At 37.7% G+C, this 18,017-nt stretch overlaps 1 protein-coding gene across 4 annotated transcripts; it reads right to left on the reverse strand.

Annotated features, from left to right (window-relative positions):
* Positions 1-3,975: 3,975 nt before the first annotated feature.
* LOC141767078 (RNA-binding protein 5-like) lies at positions 3,976-17,341 on the reverse strand. Of its 4 annotated transcripts, none has more exons than XM_074634341.1 (25): positions 17,229-17,341; positions 15,003-15,053; positions 14,762-14,924; positions 14,524-14,667; positions 13,053-13,122; positions 12,610-12,683; positions 11,739-11,822; positions 10,492-10,552; positions 10,294-10,362; positions 10,034-10,194; positions 9,841-9,938; positions 9,423-9,510; positions 8,556-8,624; positions 8,402-8,471; positions 8,207-8,310; positions 7,955-8,087; positions 7,752-7,843; positions 7,460-7,630; positions 7,224-7,373; positions 6,125-6,199; positions 5,854-6,033; positions 5,606-5,680; positions 5,405-5,505; positions 4,577-4,706; positions 3,976-4,406 (listed from the first exon to the last, which is right to left on the reverse strand). In XM_074634341.1, exons 2-25 carry the CDS (start codon positions 15,017-15,019, stop codon positions 4,284-4,286), a joined length of 2,502 nt encoding a protein of 833 aa, XP_074490442.1. In that variant the 5' UTR covers positions 15,020-15,053; positions 17,229-17,341; the 3' UTR covers positions 3,976-4,283. The 4 variants fall into 4 exon arrangements, with proteins under 4 accessions (XP_074490442.1, XP_074490430.1, XP_074490434.1 ...); XM_074634329.1 differs by having other exon boundaries at positions 4,152-4,406; positions 7,752-7,846; XM_074634333.1 differs by lacking the exon at positions 17,229-17,341 and adding an exon at positions 16,784-16,880 and having other exon boundaries at positions 4,152-4,406; positions 7,752-7,846.
* Positions 17,342-18,017: the final 676 nt, after the last annotated feature.

Here is an 18,017-nt window from a genome sequence, read left to right on the forward strand (position 1 = left end):
AAAGAAAAAAATCCAAAATACACATTTAGCTATTTATTTTACTACAAGTTTTTTCTATTTGCATCTGTAGATTTCTCCTAAATTCACCAAAAGTTACCATTAGATAACGCTTCATTTGCATATTTGAACATTTAAACATTTCAGAAAACTTAATTGTCTTAATGTGAGTAATAAACCGGGGAAGTTTCATGGTGATATCTTTTTCTTTTTTTTTCACTCTGAAGCAGAAATCTCCATTTCAGGAGCACTTACGTACATACACCAAACTTCCCAGTTTCATTCCTATCTATAGTCTGAAGGTTTTACAGAGGGGTTTGTTCATATATCATTCATAGCCTGACTTATATAAACATTTTATTCCTTAAAAACATGGCAAAAATAGATTTTTTTTTATGGCTGGTGACAGTATTTTCTGATTTATGGAGTGATACAACGAGATATCTAAAATTCCCTCTGTAAAAATCTTTGACTCTTTGACTCTTTCTGTTCTGGACATGTGTGCAAATTAGCGCATATTTAATAAGATAATGCCTCATTTGTATATTTAAACAGAAAATGTGCAATACAAAAATAATTGTCTTGATGTAAATAATCAACTGGGGAAGTTTCATGTCAATATCTAGTAGTTATTTTTTTTACCCTATTCACCTGGCTGTCTCCCCTTAAGTTACAGTATCTGAGCTGCTCCAGTGTGGCTCAGTAATACTTGACAAAACTGAAGAACAGACTGCATTTGCTGAAATCCTTTTCATATCACATTCTCTATACATTGGGGACATAGTGTACATATACGCCAACCTCCTCCTCTCAGTTTTATTCAGTGTGGCCGCTGACTGTGTTATGCAAAACGGCTTAGTCAACTGACACAGATTCTGGTAAGCTGAGCCGGTGCCACGCTGCAAACTGAGTAGGCATTCACAAGTGTCCCTGTGAGACAGCGAGCACAGTTCATTTTGTGCTGCGGCGTTAATCAACGGGCAGATCAAAGCTGTCATTCTGCTACTACAGGGTTAGTGAAGCTGCACTTGTTGGCTGTCACTCAAGAGGAGAGCTGGCTGAGCTCTGACTCGCCACGCCACCTGGTATGACGCATGAGATCCTGATTGAAGCAAAAGGGGGATGATTTCTTAGGGAAAAACAAATGAGGATGATTCAAATGAACCTCAAGCTGTACCAATGTGACTGTTGTGACCCAACACACCAGTGATGTTAATCCCCCCCCCACCCTGAGCTGTGAGACAGGCTGCTGATGTGACCAGTAAAACTACAATCACAGCAAGATGGAGAGAAGATTTGATCTGACAAGCACTCAGCATAAATATACATTTAACATCATTCATGTACTATAAAAAAAAGTTAGTTTTAGAAGCAAATACAAATACACATTTATTTTCAAGCAAAATTTTCATAATTAAATGATAATTTTCATGGATTCTTTGTAAGATTTTTGTTATTTTAATAGTGACAGGTTGAAGAAATTCCTTCTGAAACTGACACTGCCCCCTTGTGATGGGAGTGAGAGTGAATTTATTAATTTATATCGATTAATCAAGTTATATTTATATAGGATGTTTCATACTACAGGTGTAGACTCAGGCATGACAAAAACACATCAGATATGAAAGTATTACAATAAAAGGAGAATAAGATAATAAGGTATTATTATTATTATTATTATTATTATTAATATTAATAATAATAAAAAAGGGAATAATAACAATAATAATACTGATTCTAATAAAAAAAGTTTTACCCTTTAACCCGTGGAAAAAAAAAATGTTTTTAGTCTCTTAAAAGAAGACACTGTCGTAGCAGACCTTAGTTAATGTGACAGAGAATCCAGAGAGTAGGACCTTATATAATGATATAAGTTTTAATTTATGCATTTGAAAACACCTAAAAGTATAACAGGGAGCTCTAAATACAAACACATATAAAAAAGCAGATTATATATAAACTCTAAAATAACATCTCCCAAATCCTAACTGAAACCTGACAGTGGGATTTGACTGACATTTGGTGTGTTGTTGGTCCAACTTGTGAAAGTGACTCTAAAGACTTTAAAGGTCCCATATTGTAAAAAGTGAGATTTTCACGTCTATTTTTATTGTAAAGTAGGTTTAAGTGCTATATAAATACTGTGAAAGTATCAAAACGCTCAATCCATGGTGAAAAACACGCTCAGAAACTGTGCCTTTGAAAGAAGCTGTCAGGATTTCTGTAATTTTGTGATGTCACAAATATACAATATATAGACGATTTCACAGTTTTTAAACGTAAACATTCTAAATTTGTCCCAGTTTATTTCCGGTTGCAGTGTATGTGAATGACATCAGCTGATAGGAAGTAAACATGGAGCCAAGCTGTTTGTTGCCTTGCAATGCAATTCTGCTGAAATGTGCTAAAACAGAGCGTTTCAGACGGATGGTGAAAAAAGCATATTCAAGCAGACCGTATGAAGAAAATAAACGTTTTTTTTTAGCATTACATCATGTAAACATGTTCTATTAGAAACACAAAATACAAGTATAAACCTGAAGATGAGCATATTATGGGAACTTTAAATTCACCTACATGAGATCTATCCTCAGGAAAACAGGTGAAATTCTTCCCAGGAATTAAGGACTAACCACTCTGGACGTTTGTCATTACAGAATCAGGAACACACAGCTATTAAGGTGGCAGGAGCTAAACAGCACTGTGCTGTATATTTATGGCTCCTCACACACCAGTCTATCCTCAAGCTCAGCTCTTCCAGGAAACAGCAGAGAGAGAGAACGACCCTGAACAAACGTCAAAGATTTTGTGGAGCAAAATCACTGGCATTCCCACTGAAGCGAGAGCTGCTGGTGAAACATGTCAGCCATGAAGCCCCAGGAAAGAGGATATGAAGGCAGCCAATAGAGGGTCTGGCAGCAGAAATAATAAACAACATATCTAGTGGTGTCTGAGAGATGGAGAGCCAGCGTGAGCAGAGAATCAGTATGTCCAAGCTTTTGCATAATGAGCCTGCACTATATGTTTATATACGGAGTCTAGAGACTAAGGATTGTGGATGTATTGGATGAAACTATAGAGCACCAGGCTGGAGGACCAAGTCACTGCTTTTACATTTTATATACTTTAACAGCCCAGATACAGTGAACTATTTTGTTAAAAGCACAACTATAGCGAGATGGATTTAAGGAACATACTGTACAACAAAACCAGAGCTGAGGCTGAAGCTGTAATGTCTGAGGGACACTTTAACATTATTTAAAAACCTGACCTTTTAAAAGGTACAGTATGTAGGATTTGGCGGCATCCAGTGGTGTGGTTGCAGATTGCAACCGAGTACCCCTCCGCTCACTCCTCCCTTTCCAAGACTGCGATAATGTGAGCCGCCGAGTGCAAAACCGTGGTAACGCCGTTTGCCTCGCTCAGAGGCCATCCTTATCATAATAACACTACTTAAGGAGCAACAGAAGTCAGATGGCGGCTGGCGGTACCACGGTTTTGCACTCTGTGGCTCATGTTACCGCAGTTTCACAAGCGTGTCGGAGAACTACGTAAAAATGTGAAAGGCTCTCTTTCATGTGCATGTGTTTGGTTTGTCCGTTCTGGGCTACTGTAGAAACATGCCGAATGGCGGACTCAGTGAAGAGGACCCGCTCCCTTTGTAGATATGAAGGGCTCATTCTAAGCTAACGAAAACACATTGATTCTTAGTTTCTTGTAATTATACACTAATGAAATCATAGTTATGAATATTATATTCATTTCTGCTATTAGATCCCGAAATGTTAAACACTGTTCTTTTAAATTAAGTCTCCACTTCCGGGCATATATATACACAAATCATGAAAGAAACATACTCAGCGCAGTCGAGCCATGACATCAACATGCAACTCAGTACAGTGTCATCCATTTCCTATTATCTTATTCTTTTCATAACAAGATGTTTTTTGCAAAAGGAGAAAACATTTTGCAGACAGGTACTGTTCAGCACAAATTTTTTAATGGTCACGTAGATTCTTTACATTTTCACAGAAACAAAACCTCAGCAGGTCAACATCATTCTATGTACAGACACTATACAACATGTACATGTTTGTTCAACTGAAAACATATTTCGGATGACAAAATATCTAGCTATAGAAAAACAAAACTACGTTTTATATACACGGAGAAGATGGAATTTACATTTGGAGTCTGTTCAACTTGTTTGTCTTTTCACAGCATCATTTGGCCACAAAATGAATATTTCATGCGTGATTCAGCATGAATTCTTTTCTCTCTCCAGTTCACTCTATCTCAGTGAAGCGTGCGAACATGGCCTTACGAACAGCATCCTTGTAGGTGTCAGATGCTGAGAGTTCATATGAGCTTTTAATACCCAAGCCTGTGCCCTTGGTCCTTAATGAAGCCTGTGGGGAAAAGACGGTTATTAGAGGAGACAGATTGGACGCAGGTAACAGTGCTAATTGCTTTGTGAGTGAAAAAAATACATTAACATGCATATTCCATCTGTTAGGAGCTGGTAGGTGAGATGAGTTCTTTTCAAAGAAAATGGAAAAAGAGTTGTTGGCGTCCTCACCGAGATGGGAGCGGTGATGCCCTGTTGGTGGCGCCCCAGACCTTTGCCTTCCTGCCAGCCCATCGCCTGCAACATCTTGTTCCCGATGTTATCGCTCGTAAGGCCGTCTTTGGTGGGCTGCTCATAGTTTCTGTTGAAGGTGAATGACAGGAGATATTTAATAATTAAATTTCACAGATGTTTGCAGTGAGATTGAATTTTTTCTTAGGGCTGTCAAAGTTAACACAATAATAACGCAGCAACTTGTGATTTTTCGGTTGTAGTGGGCTCAGTTTTAAAGCTAGAGTGAAGTGAAGTGATACTTGTATCATATGAAACTATAAAACCTTATAAATCCATTGGTACCAACCATGTTATTCTATCTTGTCGCGAAGAAGCTTAAATAACACTCCAAACTTATGCTCAATTTTGGTGAGGAAAATCTGTCATGGCCATATTCAAAGGGGTCCCATGACCTCTGACCTCAAGATATGTGAATGAAAATGGGTTCTGTGGGTACCCACGAGTCTCCCCTTTACAGACATGCCCACTTTATGATGATCACATGCAGTTTGGGGCAAGTCATAGTCAAGTCAGCACACTGACACACCGACACCTGTGAGGGTTTCTGGACAATATGTGTCATTGTTTTGTGTTGTTAGTTGATTTCCAATAATAAGTATATACATATATTCGCATAAAGCAGCATATTTGCCCACTCCCATGTTGATAAGAGTATTAAATACGTGACAAATCTCCCTTTAAGGTACATTTTGAACAGATAAAACATGTATGATTAATCACGATTAAATATCTTAATTGATTGACAGCTCTAATTCTCACACTTACACTGTCGGGGTTGGCGGTTGATAGAATTTCTTCTTCGGTGCCGGAGGTTCAGGAACACCGTACTTCTCCCTTCTCTCTGCAGCTCTGTCTCTGTATTTCAGCTGTTAAAAAAATGACCATGAAACTTTATTCGTTGTGTTCTCATTGAAAAAAAAAAATCTCTGATAGAGAAAAATGGGTATAAATTCTTGAGCTAAATACCTCCGTTTCTTTCCTCTCCAGCTCCTCCAGCTCAGCTTCTGTGAGTTTTGATCTTCTCTGAATTTCCAAGTTTTGCTTCGACAATTGAAAGAAAAAAGAAAAATATCACATTCACATATTCAAGACCGTATAAGATCAATAATGCCTTTTTCAATGTAGTATTGAAGCTTTATACGTTGAACAGATGGCAGCGCCCAGAATATTACAGCTACTTTCAGATGAAGCGCCTGCTGTGTCATCGTCCTCACCTTGTGGAGGTCAGAGAGCTGCTGGTGACGCATCAGAGCGTCCCTGGTGGGGAACTGCCGTCGACACAGCAGACAAACCATCTTAGTCCAGTCGGTTATTTTTCCCTCGTCGTCCCCCGCTCTATCTGAGCCGCCTTCCTCTGGGTCGCTGTCTCCGTTGTAAGCAGCGACCAGATCGCTCTGTAATATGAAAACGGGTAAAAGGTGAAGTGTTCTGGGATTTCTTTTTATTAATAAATTGTGGAGTGGGGAAATAAAGGCACAAACAAACCTTAGCTGAAGTCTCCTGCTCTGCGACCTTGAATTGTTCAATCATGAAAGATGGCATCTCAAAACCTCCCATTTGCTAAAAAAAGGAAGTAACATCAATAAATAACACAAATAAGCTACATTATTATACGATAATCTACAACACAAAAGCCAGTCTCTTATTTTATGTTCATTATGAATACAAAGCTACTGGTTTAGAGTCAAAGTCAGTCATGATGTGAGCAAACTTAAGGCGAGACCCCACAGGGCAAAAACATTGATTTTCATGTGTTGGTCAATTTTTAGATTTTGGGCGTCTTCTTTCAGACTACTGGCAGGAAAATAACCAGAATACACATTTAGGTGTTGATTTTACTACTTTTTTGTGTCTGTAGATTTCTCCTCAATTCACCAAAAGTTATCATTAGATAATGCCTCTTTTGCGTATCTTAACATAGATTTTCAAAATACTTGTAATACAAAAAATACTTCTTAATGTAAATAAAAAAAAAAAAAAAATTTTTTTTACCCTATTCACCTGTAGTGTCTTGCAAAATGTATGGAATTTTAGAATACATATCTTATCTCAAAATTAGTTTTTTCTCACTCTGAGCCAGAAATCTCCACTTCAGTGGCACTTACACACACCAGACTTCCCAGTTTCATTCCTCTCTATATTTAGATATATTTATATTTCTGAAGGTTTTTACAGAGGGGGTTGTTCATAGATCATTCATAGCCTGATTTAGATATGTATTTAATTCTGAAAAACATAGCAATTTTTTTTATGGCTGAAAAAAAAAGAGATATCCAAAATTATCTCTGTAAAAGATTTGACTCTAATATGTCAACAAAATGAAACAAGAATTTTGAACCTGGCTTTATCCAACGTTCAGATTTCTGTTCTGAAAATGTCTGCAAATTAGCTCATATTTAATATCAATCAGCTGGGAAAGTTTCATGGTGATATCTATTAGTTATTTGTTTTTTACCCTATTCACTTTGGTGAATTTGCATGAATGGGAGTTTCCAGTTAGCCCCTCTCGGTCTATATTACTGTTTCAAGTATGCTATGACACCAATACAAAACACAGTCAGGACTAGCAGTGACGACTAAATACCTTTTTCTCAAAGAGGAAGAAACCTGCGTCGGCGGCTGCAGACTCTCTCCTGTCTTCCTCCTTGGACGCTCCAAAGCCTTGGAAAGTGCTCTTAAAACTTTCTTTTTGCTTATTCAAGGTTTTTGCCCAACGCTCCATGTCCTTTGCGATCTGCAATCGTATCAACAATCAGTACACATATAATTTAAATGACATGATATGAGCCATACAGATTGTAATTTTAAAGTAGCATTTACCTGCTGTGCAGACTTGCTTTTGGGCTTGTCTTTTTTCTCTTTGGGCTCTTTACTGTTTGTAGCTGAGGAACTGTTAGCTGAGCTCGTGTCGGACTCAGCCGGTGCAGGGATGTACGTCTCCTTCTCACTGTCCCAGTAGAGGTACTGCTGAGTCTCCGAGTTATAGAAGTACTATTGATGACAAGCGTAAGAGAAACACACTATTTAAACTGTTTTGGATCAAATAAATGACATAAATGCACAGTGTTTGGTAATATATTCAACTCATACAGTAAGACCAGAGGGAACATACTTGGCTGCTGGGATCGTAGTACAGGCCGGTCTGTGGATCATAATAGTAACCTGAAGACTCATCATACTGGTATGTGGAGGTGTCAGGAGCTGCTACTGATACAAATAGAGGCACATATGAAACAGAACATGCGTCATAAATCACATGAAGTTAATCTAAGATTTCACATGCAGAGGAGCCGTTGCGTAGCTGCCTGATCTCACCTGTTGTGTTAGCAGTCAGTGCAGCACAGACAGCAGCTGCAACAGTGGAAGCTGCTGCTGGTGTTGCCAGTAGTGCAGAGCAAACACTAGCTGCCTGTTGTGCAGCATCAACGGCCCTCACTAACGGATGTGACTGAGGAAAACAAAATTAAACCATGATTTACTTTTGTAGCCACCATACAACACCAGTAAATTAGAAATTAGTAGTTGTGTTTTGGTACATAGATGCCATGGCAACGGTGTGTGGTCTACCTGTAGGGCAGGCTGGCTGATGATGACAGGTTGGTAGACCTGAGCCGTCTGGGATATGACCACACCTGCGGCTGCAGGGATCAATGTCTTTATTCCTGGAGCAGCTGAAGACAGACGGTAATGATGGATCAGCAAACCCAGCCGTAGTATAAAAATCAGTCAACATATCTCTGAGTGAGCGACACCTCTTATTACCTCCGAGTAATCCATCTCCAACGACAGGAGCCAATACTTCAGGCTGCTGCCACACTTGATAGCTCTGTCCCTACAGTACATCAGAGGGAAACACGTCAATCAGTGTTTTTTGTTTTAAAGTCATTGTCACAATAAAAGTGGACTGTGAACCGACCTGTGTTTGCTGTGCATAGCCCTCTGGAAGAGCAACGTAGTCAGAGGTGGCACCTGAACCTTGCTGTAACTACAGGAAAATACAGAGATGAGAGCAAAGTCAGCAGCAACACACAATTAGAACATGCTAATTTGCATTTGGAAACTAGAAGTTGCCAATGTTTTGCAAATAAATTACAAATTCAGTAAACCAGAGTAAGTCATAATATTAAATGTGCTCCATTAAGCTCCACTAAGCAACATCATTTTAATTAACAGTTAATCAAATGAGTCCTTGTAATGTAAATGTTTCTAATACAGACGATCCCACTGAGAATCAACACCCCATTTTGCAGCTTTTTTAGCTTTTTTGGTCCTTTAATCTCATAATTTTGATTCACCAGTCCTCTTCCACCAGTCCTCTCTTCTACTTCCACAAGTCAATTCTACCATGTCTATGTCTATGGCTGGCAAGAACCGAAACTGGCAAATCAAAACAATTAACTGAAGAAATGTGTGACAAAAGTTCTCAGTAAGATGATTTAACAGCAAACATTTTACATTACAGGGAGTCATTTGATGTAGCTTTAGTCTCTTACTTTTAAAGATGCCACATCTGCAAGGATGCATAATACCAGCTCTTCTTACACACAACCATCATCAGTCTTGATAAATCACATTAACACACATACAGTATATATCTGCATACTCGCGTCCAAACTCTACAGTCCTTTTTCCCCCTAATTTGTACTCATACCACCGTTTAGCAGTTCAGACCACAAGTGTTATTTGCGTTACTTTAACGTCACATCACTTAGTACAGGGGATTTTAAGTGCAACAAATTTAAATTATTTCAAAATACAAACAGCACAAGTAAAAGCCTGATACCTGGCTGGATGACCACTGAGCGGCAGCGATGGCTGTGCTGGCAACAGAGAGAGCGCTGGCTCTGATCCCGTCGAGCTGCATCGAGTCTCTGGAGAGGACACAGAGTGATTGGTTTAACTTTCATTTTGCAGCACACGCAGGATGAAAATGAGTCGTTGATTTGCTTTGACTATAATTGCATTTGAATTACTGCAGGGACAAATAAGCAGCAAAATGTGATTATGAATGTAAAATAACACATTCTTATTTCATTGTTAGTGCACTAGAACAAATGAATAAAAAAACCTAAACAATGAGGGGATAAAACTTCCCAAACGTTGCAGCTCACACAGCACAGATCCAGAAGAGCTTATATGTGCTATATTCTATTAATAGAAAGCTGAATCAAACAGTATGTGTGTGTGTGATGATGACTCACTTCCTAGCGCTTTTGGCATAATCCACACCGATTGTTTTTCCATCCAGTTTTAGAGGCGGCTGAAGGCTCTGGAGGATGGTGAGCAGCTGAGAAGCCTCCTATACAGGAAATGAAGATGAAAGATGGGCACACGTGCGTACACCCCCCAGGAGAAACATACTGACTTACTATCATGGCAACAGAAATAACATACCAAGGGAGAGGAGAGCTGAACAAAGGCAAAGCCTCTATTCTGTCCTGTTTGCTTGTCTTTGATGAGGCGGATGTTTCCCGCCGACAGATTGGCATAGGGCGCCAATATGTTCAAAATCCCATCAACCGTTGAAAGAGGGCCAATGTTTCTCAAAATGATTGCTGTAAACGAAAAAAAAAAAAGTATTCATAGATAAATGTAGATAATGTTAACTGGGGGGAACATGCTATTTAAATATTTGGTGAAAAACACACACTCACTGTCTCCACTGTAATCTCCTGGCTGTTGAGACTCAGCATTTAAACCACTTAGTCCCGGTGACTCCCCATCTGTACTCAGACATGACAAAGTAGAGTGACACACAGGTTACCATCAGTCGGAGCAAGCGGGACGCAGTGGAAGGTACTTACAGAGAAGAACAAACATTATACTTTTGGATTGTTGAAGCAACAACTCACCAACTTTGGCTGCTCCACACCTGAAACACTTCAGCCTCTTCCGGAAATTGTACAAACCACACTGTGATAAACAAAATGACAATGTTGAAGAAAAAAGAGAGAACTATCCTGGGATCACAGTGTAGTACCTAAAAACACACATGCACTTTATACTGACTTATTTACACATTACTGTAGTACGCAACATTAGCCCCGTTTCCTCCAAGAAGCTCCTGGTAATTTTAGTCCCAGGACTACTTTTTAAGGATGTCCCCGGAACTTAATTTAGACCCTGGTCCCTGCGGTTGAAATACAATGAGTTCCTCAAAAGGTTCCTAGTTCAGGGATGGAAGTTCCTGCGGTGGAAACGGGGCTATAGTCATACTAGAACGACCGATACAGCCCATGTTCAGTCCATGTGTAATGGGCCTGCAGGTAAAACCTGTAAAACCTATACAAGCTAGTACATGTGCTATATATATATATATATATATATATATATATATATATATATATATTTATTTATATTAAGTTTATTTAAAACTCAATTTTTATTTATTTTTTTGTACTCTGTAGTGTATGACCGAGATATTTTGTGTTTCTTATTCTTTTTAACTACTAATTACCTCCACACCTTCTTTCTTTTCTTTTTTTGACTGAGAACCGTGCAATAATTCCAATGTGCTTGTGCCCTGTACTACGGCTGGGCGACAATTCGATATGATAATTTATCGTCTTTAAATGGAATCATATTGTGATGACAACATATCAAGATATCGTGATACACAATTATGTTGTATAAATTGATATTAACAAGCACACACTTGCTCAAATTTCTCATCAAACTCCTGTTAAATCAAATTATTGTCTTAACCTGATGACTCTATATTTGTGTGCATCCATGTAAACATAGTCAGTGAATAGCTGGAAATATTTTTTTTCTCTACAATTTCACATGAAACTCTTCATTTTGTACTAAAGTTCTGAATTAAATGAGAAAATACTCAGTACTTTTCATTTGTCAAGTACTTAATCCACACAGGAGTATGCAAAAATAGGCTTTACCATATGGTTATTTTATCTAGATTATTTATTTATTGAATTACCAGAAAACATGCTACTGTATATTGTGATATACTGTATATCGTTATAAAGATATTAAATTACCTTTAGCGGGATAAAATATTTTGGCAATATCACCCATCCCTACTCTGTACCTGTGCAAAAGGCAAACAAAGTCACTTGAACTACTTAGATGTTATACTCACTGCGTTGCAAAGCCAGTTTTCAAACTTCTGTCTCCTGTTGCTATAGTGCACCGCAATGCTTTTCCCCTGGATCACCAACTTGTTCTGCAAAGTCAAAAGCCACCAGTTATTTCAAATTCCACAGAGGAGAGTGAGAGCAGCTGGAACGGGAAAGAGTGGCTAGGCTTACACTCTTAGCTGCTTAGACAGAGTCTCTCAGGGAGCAAAAAGGGAACAGATGTAGAGAGTGAAGTTCAGAGAGAAAGCTGCAGTTGTGTGTGTACGAGGGAATGAGTTCTCACAAAATAACAGATAAATGGTTCTAAGTGTTTGGGATCGGAGTGCTGCCAGCTCGGCCATGTCTCACTCCAGTCTTCGGATTTTAAATGGAGATGAGAAAATATCCAAGTGACTGAGCTGGAGCAGAATGTGCTATCATGAAACCTCTGGATAGTCGGGACTGAATGAGACTACTTGTGCCACTCTGTGAACAGGAAGTATGCTCCTTTCATTAGAAGAGGCAAACTGTTTATTTAGCTTAAGGTCTTATATTTTCTGCGTTGTATCTTGGTTAATGTTTGTGACAGAACAGACGAAAGATTTCATTGCATTTCCAAAAGCAAAAACCTTCATTCAACAATGAATACACAACATTCAGTAAACTAAGCAGTTGAGAGACTATTCTGAGTGAAGTGTGTGATATCCAAAAGATTTACCTCTGATATCACAGCTTTGTGTAACCAAGGTTATGATACAGCCCTGCAACTATACACCAACAGTTTTTAGCTCTGTATATATTGCAAATATGCACAATGATCAGTCAGTCATGTGTCGGTTAGCTGGGGCTCTAATCTCCAAGAATAACTCTAAACTTGGTGATTGTTGAGGCAACCTGATTGGTCTCCATCCATCGGGTAGAATCTTGCAAGTGATAAAACTCCACGAAGGCGAAACCTCGGCTTATACCTAGAGACAGCATTCAAATATAGACGGGAGGCGTGTTAGTTAGAATGCTTTGGTGCGACATTCAAACTCACAATGGGCTTGTACACTCCAATTCAAATCAAAAACGGAGGTGGGAAGGGTGCTTACAAGGTCAAGGGGATGGTGGTTGATTTTGTTTATCATAACATGTACAAAAATGGTAGAGGAATAGTACATACAGTTACCTCCTTACCTGGTAGATATCATCAAAACCAGACAATCTATGTGGCACAAAGGATCCTCTGACAGTTGTAATAGGAGGCTTTTTTTATTTCAGGGATTGCAATAGCAGCGGTAAAGTGGGGTTTTAAGACAGAGCGTGGAGGTGAATGTGAGACACTCGACACTCACCTGTCCTTTTCTTCATCAAGCGGATGTCCACAGGCTGGGGCCCCTGCAGCTGCTCCAGTGCTGAGCGGATCTGGAGGATTGAGGCAGTCAGGGTCAAATTCATCTGAACACTGTTCTTTTCACAGTTTTGCCTAGCATTTGCAACATTTTACAATCAGTTTCAATAACAAACAGCTGACACTATTATCAAACTTTATGTTATTTCTACATTTTTTTTTTTTTAGAAATGGTCAGCTGCCTCTTCCTTTCCATGTTAGTCAGGTCACCAAAAAGCAGCTGACATTAGTTGCACTCTAACAAATTCAACTTCCTCAGCTATACGAACTGCCTGGAAAAAAAACATAACTTGTGACTGAATGCAGCCAAAACCTCCCACAATCAGCTGCTTGATGGCAGATAAATTGTCATGCCAGCCAACAAGTGTTTTTAGAATTCAGGTCAACAAATGAAACTGATCAGTGCAGAAGCTGCCTCTGATTTTTACAATTTACACTTCTTTACATTTACAAAAGGATCTCAGGTGACTGATTTCCAGGCTTGGGGAGTAACGGATTACATGGAACGGCGTTATGTAATTAGGATGAAAAAAAAGGTAACATTCATATTTCTGTACCAGCAGACATAATACTGGACAAACCGGGAAATTTGTAGGACCGTACTGAATAGTTCAGAGATTCATTCATAATGTTGACATTCAAATTATTATTAACAACTTACAGAAACATTGCGTGCAAAGTCCACCTTCTCTTCCACTCCTCTATCTCTCTCTCACACAGAGCAAGCGAAACAGTCGTCTCTGTAATTGTCTCAGTCCAAAAGTAAAAATGTAGCAGCTATAGCAGCAATCTAACAGCACCATAAATTACATTTATATAACCACAATAATACATGATAAAGCCCTAGAAATTTGCATGTAGGTTCATTTAATTTAATTTATATGGGTACTACGGCTGCTGCTCTAAGTTAAAATCTGGTATCTAATGTGCCAATGATTCGAGTACCTGAATGATGACAGCATTTTCACAGCTGGAAGGCAGAACTTACTGTACTGTGATGTTGTTCTTCTTTTCTGCTTTACATACAAAATAATGGCGAAATTTCAGTATTTTTCTTTTCTCTTGTCTGTATTTGCATATTTAGTATTGAGATAATCCAAAAGTTATTACTTTTATATTGCAATACATGAATTAGATTACTTATACATTTTTTAACAGGTAATTAGTAATTGTATCAGACTACATTTTTTAAATAACCCTACCAACCATGCTGATTTGTGCACCATGACTTTACACCCATTCCAGGTCAGTTTACAGATTTGAACTTTGCCCTCTCCGCCTCTAATACCGCCAAACTCTTTACAAAGGATTCGCTCTTCCTCATGAATTAACCGGAAGGCGGCAGCTTTACCCATCTCGTTTCCACTTGGTGTGGCTTCACCGTTAAAAAGCTTCAGTGAGATTTGTGATCTTACATCATCCTCTGTGACATGAAGAGAGAGACCCCTCAGCATAATAGTTTTGCTCTCCTCCTCCTGCTCCATTTTGTAGTCCTGGTCTGGATAATCCCCATCGTATTCATCATCGGATCTGTCACTATTGCGCCGCTTTCGTCCCCTCTGTTGCAGACAAAAACAAACAAAACAATATGTTTTGCATTTTTCTGTTACAGGTGTGAAAGTAACTCACACACAGGTATTCCTGCTCACTCACCTCTGGACTGTCTCTGCGCTCATCAAAGCGCTCTCGCTGTCGATCATCACCCCATCGTCGATCATAATCCCTCTCCACATCTCTGCTCCGTCTTTCATGCCACTCTGGATCGTCTCTCCTCCCATCAGAACCATATCTTCCACTACGTTCACCCCGACTCTGCCTGAAAGAGAAAAGGAGTGTCAGGGCGAATCATACACTGAATATGTGCCACTTCCATATTGGATTATGTTCATTTTACCTTTTATCAGCTCCCATGGTTTAATGATGAGACACGGTTGATCAAGGGACTCTGTAGAAGAAGCAAAAGATTGCTTTAGCCATTGATTCACTATCAAAAACAGTGTTTCACGTCAGCAAGGGAAAACCTCAGAGAGACGGATATCAACAGGATACCTTAAGATTGTAACCTTGATTTGTTTTTACTTCATGTAGCTAAAAAGCAGATTTGTCCTGAATACTTTGTAATATTATTCCACTTTAAGAAATAGAAAAAACAGGGGCTTACACTTTTGCACTGAATGTGTTACTGGAAAAGGCTTAAATTTCTATATTATCATTAAGGTGTACAAATATGGAACACCAAAATACATATTATCAAGAGCTCATTACCTTTAGAACATTTTAAAAGGAAATTATCATCACATTTAATTAATGATGTCTAATTAACTTTTGATATGTTTAGATATATTTTCTTTTTTTGTATGTATTTCATTGTTTTTATTGGATTGTTTTCCCACTGTTTGGTTAGGGGTTTTCTGCACATTTTGTGTACTTCTTGTTGTTGTTTAACTTTTGTTGTATTTTTAAAATGATGTTAGTTTAGATCTTTCTTCCTTTTTTGTCATAGTTTTTTTTCTGGGGTTGGGGGGGAGGTCCTTTGTATAAGCCTGTAAGGCTGCTTGACCTCTACTGACACATTTCTTGTTTTTTTCATTGACTGGATTTTGTGCAGTTTTATATATGTGCAAATAAATAAAACCAATTTTTTTTTTTAAAAGTCCCGCATTCAAAACTTTACTGAAATAAAAGTAGGCCTACACAAGTATTGGCACCAAATATAAATTAAGTACCAAAAGTAAAAGTACTCATTATGCAGAATGGCCCATTTCAGAACCATATATATCATATTTTTGGATTATAATTATTGATATATTAATATGCACATCACTTTAATGTTGCAGCTGGCAAATGTGGGGCTAATTTGATTGACTTTATAAAGGCTACTGCTGGGTAACTTGTGAATTCCCCCCAGGATCAATAAAGTTGTATCTTAAAGGTCCCATATCATGCTCATTTTCAAGTTCATACTTTTACACGTATTTTGTGTTTCTACTAGAACATGTTTACATGCTGTAATGTTAAATAAGCCCTTTATTTTCCTCATACTGTCAGCCTGACCTTTTTTTTTTCATTGACTGGATTTTGTGCAGTTTTATATATATATATATATGCAAATAAAAAAAAATTAAAAAATTAAAAAAATGTATGTAGCTAAAAAGCAGATTTGTCCTGAATACTATATATATATATTATTATATATACTAATATATATATATATATATATATATATATATATATATATATATTAGTATATATACACTAATATATATATATATATTAGTATATATATATATATACTAATATATATATAAGTATATATATATATATATATATACTAATATATATATATATATATATATATATATATATATTAGTATATATACTAATATATATATATATTAGTATATATACTAATATATATATAGTATATATATATATGTATATATATATACACTATATATATATATATATACACACTATATATATATACTAATATATATATATATATATATATATATATTAGTATATATATACTATATATATATATATACTAATATATATATATATATCATTCCACTTTAAGAAATAAAAAAAAAAACAGGGGCTTACACTTTTGCACTGAATGTGTTACTGCAAAATGCTTAAATTTCTATATTATTGTTAAATTAGATTACATACATAGGCTGTGGATGCTGGCTGTGGTCACAGATGAAGCCAAGTCAGGGATACCAAAGGCATGATTTAAAACCACTGAAAGAAAACATTTATAATATATATAATACTCCAGATGGAGGTGGTCTTTAGCTAGAAGATAAACTGGTCTCCTGGTCTACTGGTCTGCTGGTCTCCTGGTCTCCTGGTCTACTGGTCTGCTGGTCTGCTGGTCTCCTGGTCTGCTGGTCTACTGGTCTGCTGGTGGTTTAACTCTCAGACCAGACAGTAGTATTGTCTCCCAGCATCAACCTGCTGAAACCAGCTGGCCTTAGTGCTAACACGGTAACGTTAGCAACCAGGCCAGTTGAGCTCAGCGCGATGGACGTCATCTCTAACGGCTGATACCGTCTGACAGCGGAGCTTTAACTGATCTTACGTTAAACAAGAACCACAAATCCGTGTTACATACCGTGTTAATGACACAGACTGCAGCATCTGATAGTCTCCGTGGAGAAGTTTATTATATTATTTTATTTTCCGGTCAGCAGAAGAGTCTTCTTCTTCTTCTCTGGTGTTTATTGGAAAACCCTCTTATAGGTGCATTACCGCCACCAGCTGGTATGAGGGAGTGTGGAGCAGGAGATTGTAAATAAATAAATAAAATAATTAAATAAAAAAAAACTATAAAATAAAATTAATAATTATTAATAATAATAACAATAATAATAATAACTAAATTCTCTCCATTATTCCTGTTGCCCTTAAGTAATTAATTAGAAGATTGTGTACTTTCTTAGATATCTTTCCTAGCAGATTGTAATATTTCCATCATTTACTCCTGATAGCAATTCCCTTCTTTCTTTGTCATATTTGTTGCACTCTATAAGAACATGCTTGACAGTTTCCGGTTTATTACAGTGCGTGCATAGTCTATGAAGTGTTTGGTTTAATCCTGTATGTCCTATTTTCAGACGAGTAATGACAAATGACAATCCCTTGGGCTCCCCAGCTCTGTATTCCAGCAGAAGAGTCTTCTTCTCTGGTAGCAAACAGATTCACAGTGCATTACCGTCCCCCACTGGTCGGTCGACCTACTGTACTTAAAAATATAAATATTACAGATAAGATAAGATAAGATATTCCTTTATTAGTCCCACAGTGGGGAAATTTGCAGTGCACAGCAGCAAAGGGGATAGTGCAAAAAACAAGATGCATCAGCTAACACAGTAAAAAAAATAGAGCTAAACAAAGTGAAACA

The sequence above is a fragment of the Sebastes fasciatus genome, chromosome 1 (assembly GCF_043250625.1).
Source record: "Sebastes fasciatus isolate fSebFas1 chromosome 1, fSebFas1.pri, whole genome shotgun sequence".
Taxonomy (NCBI): domain Eukaryota; kingdom Metazoa; phylum Chordata; class Actinopteri; order Perciformes; family Sebastidae; genus Sebastes; species Sebastes fasciatus.

Bases quoted from the DNA above. Each gene is read 5' to 3' on its own strand.
- LOC141767078 (XM_074634329.1), bottom strand. The intron at 10,195-10,293 runs GTGAGTGTGTGT...TTTCGTTTACAG, and splicing joins AGGAGATTACAGTGGAGACA to CAATCATTTTGAGAAACATT. The intron at 7,374-7,459 runs GTAAATGCTACT...ATACGATTGCAG, and splicing joins AAAGCAAGTCTGCACAGCAG to ATCGCAAAGGACATGGAGCG.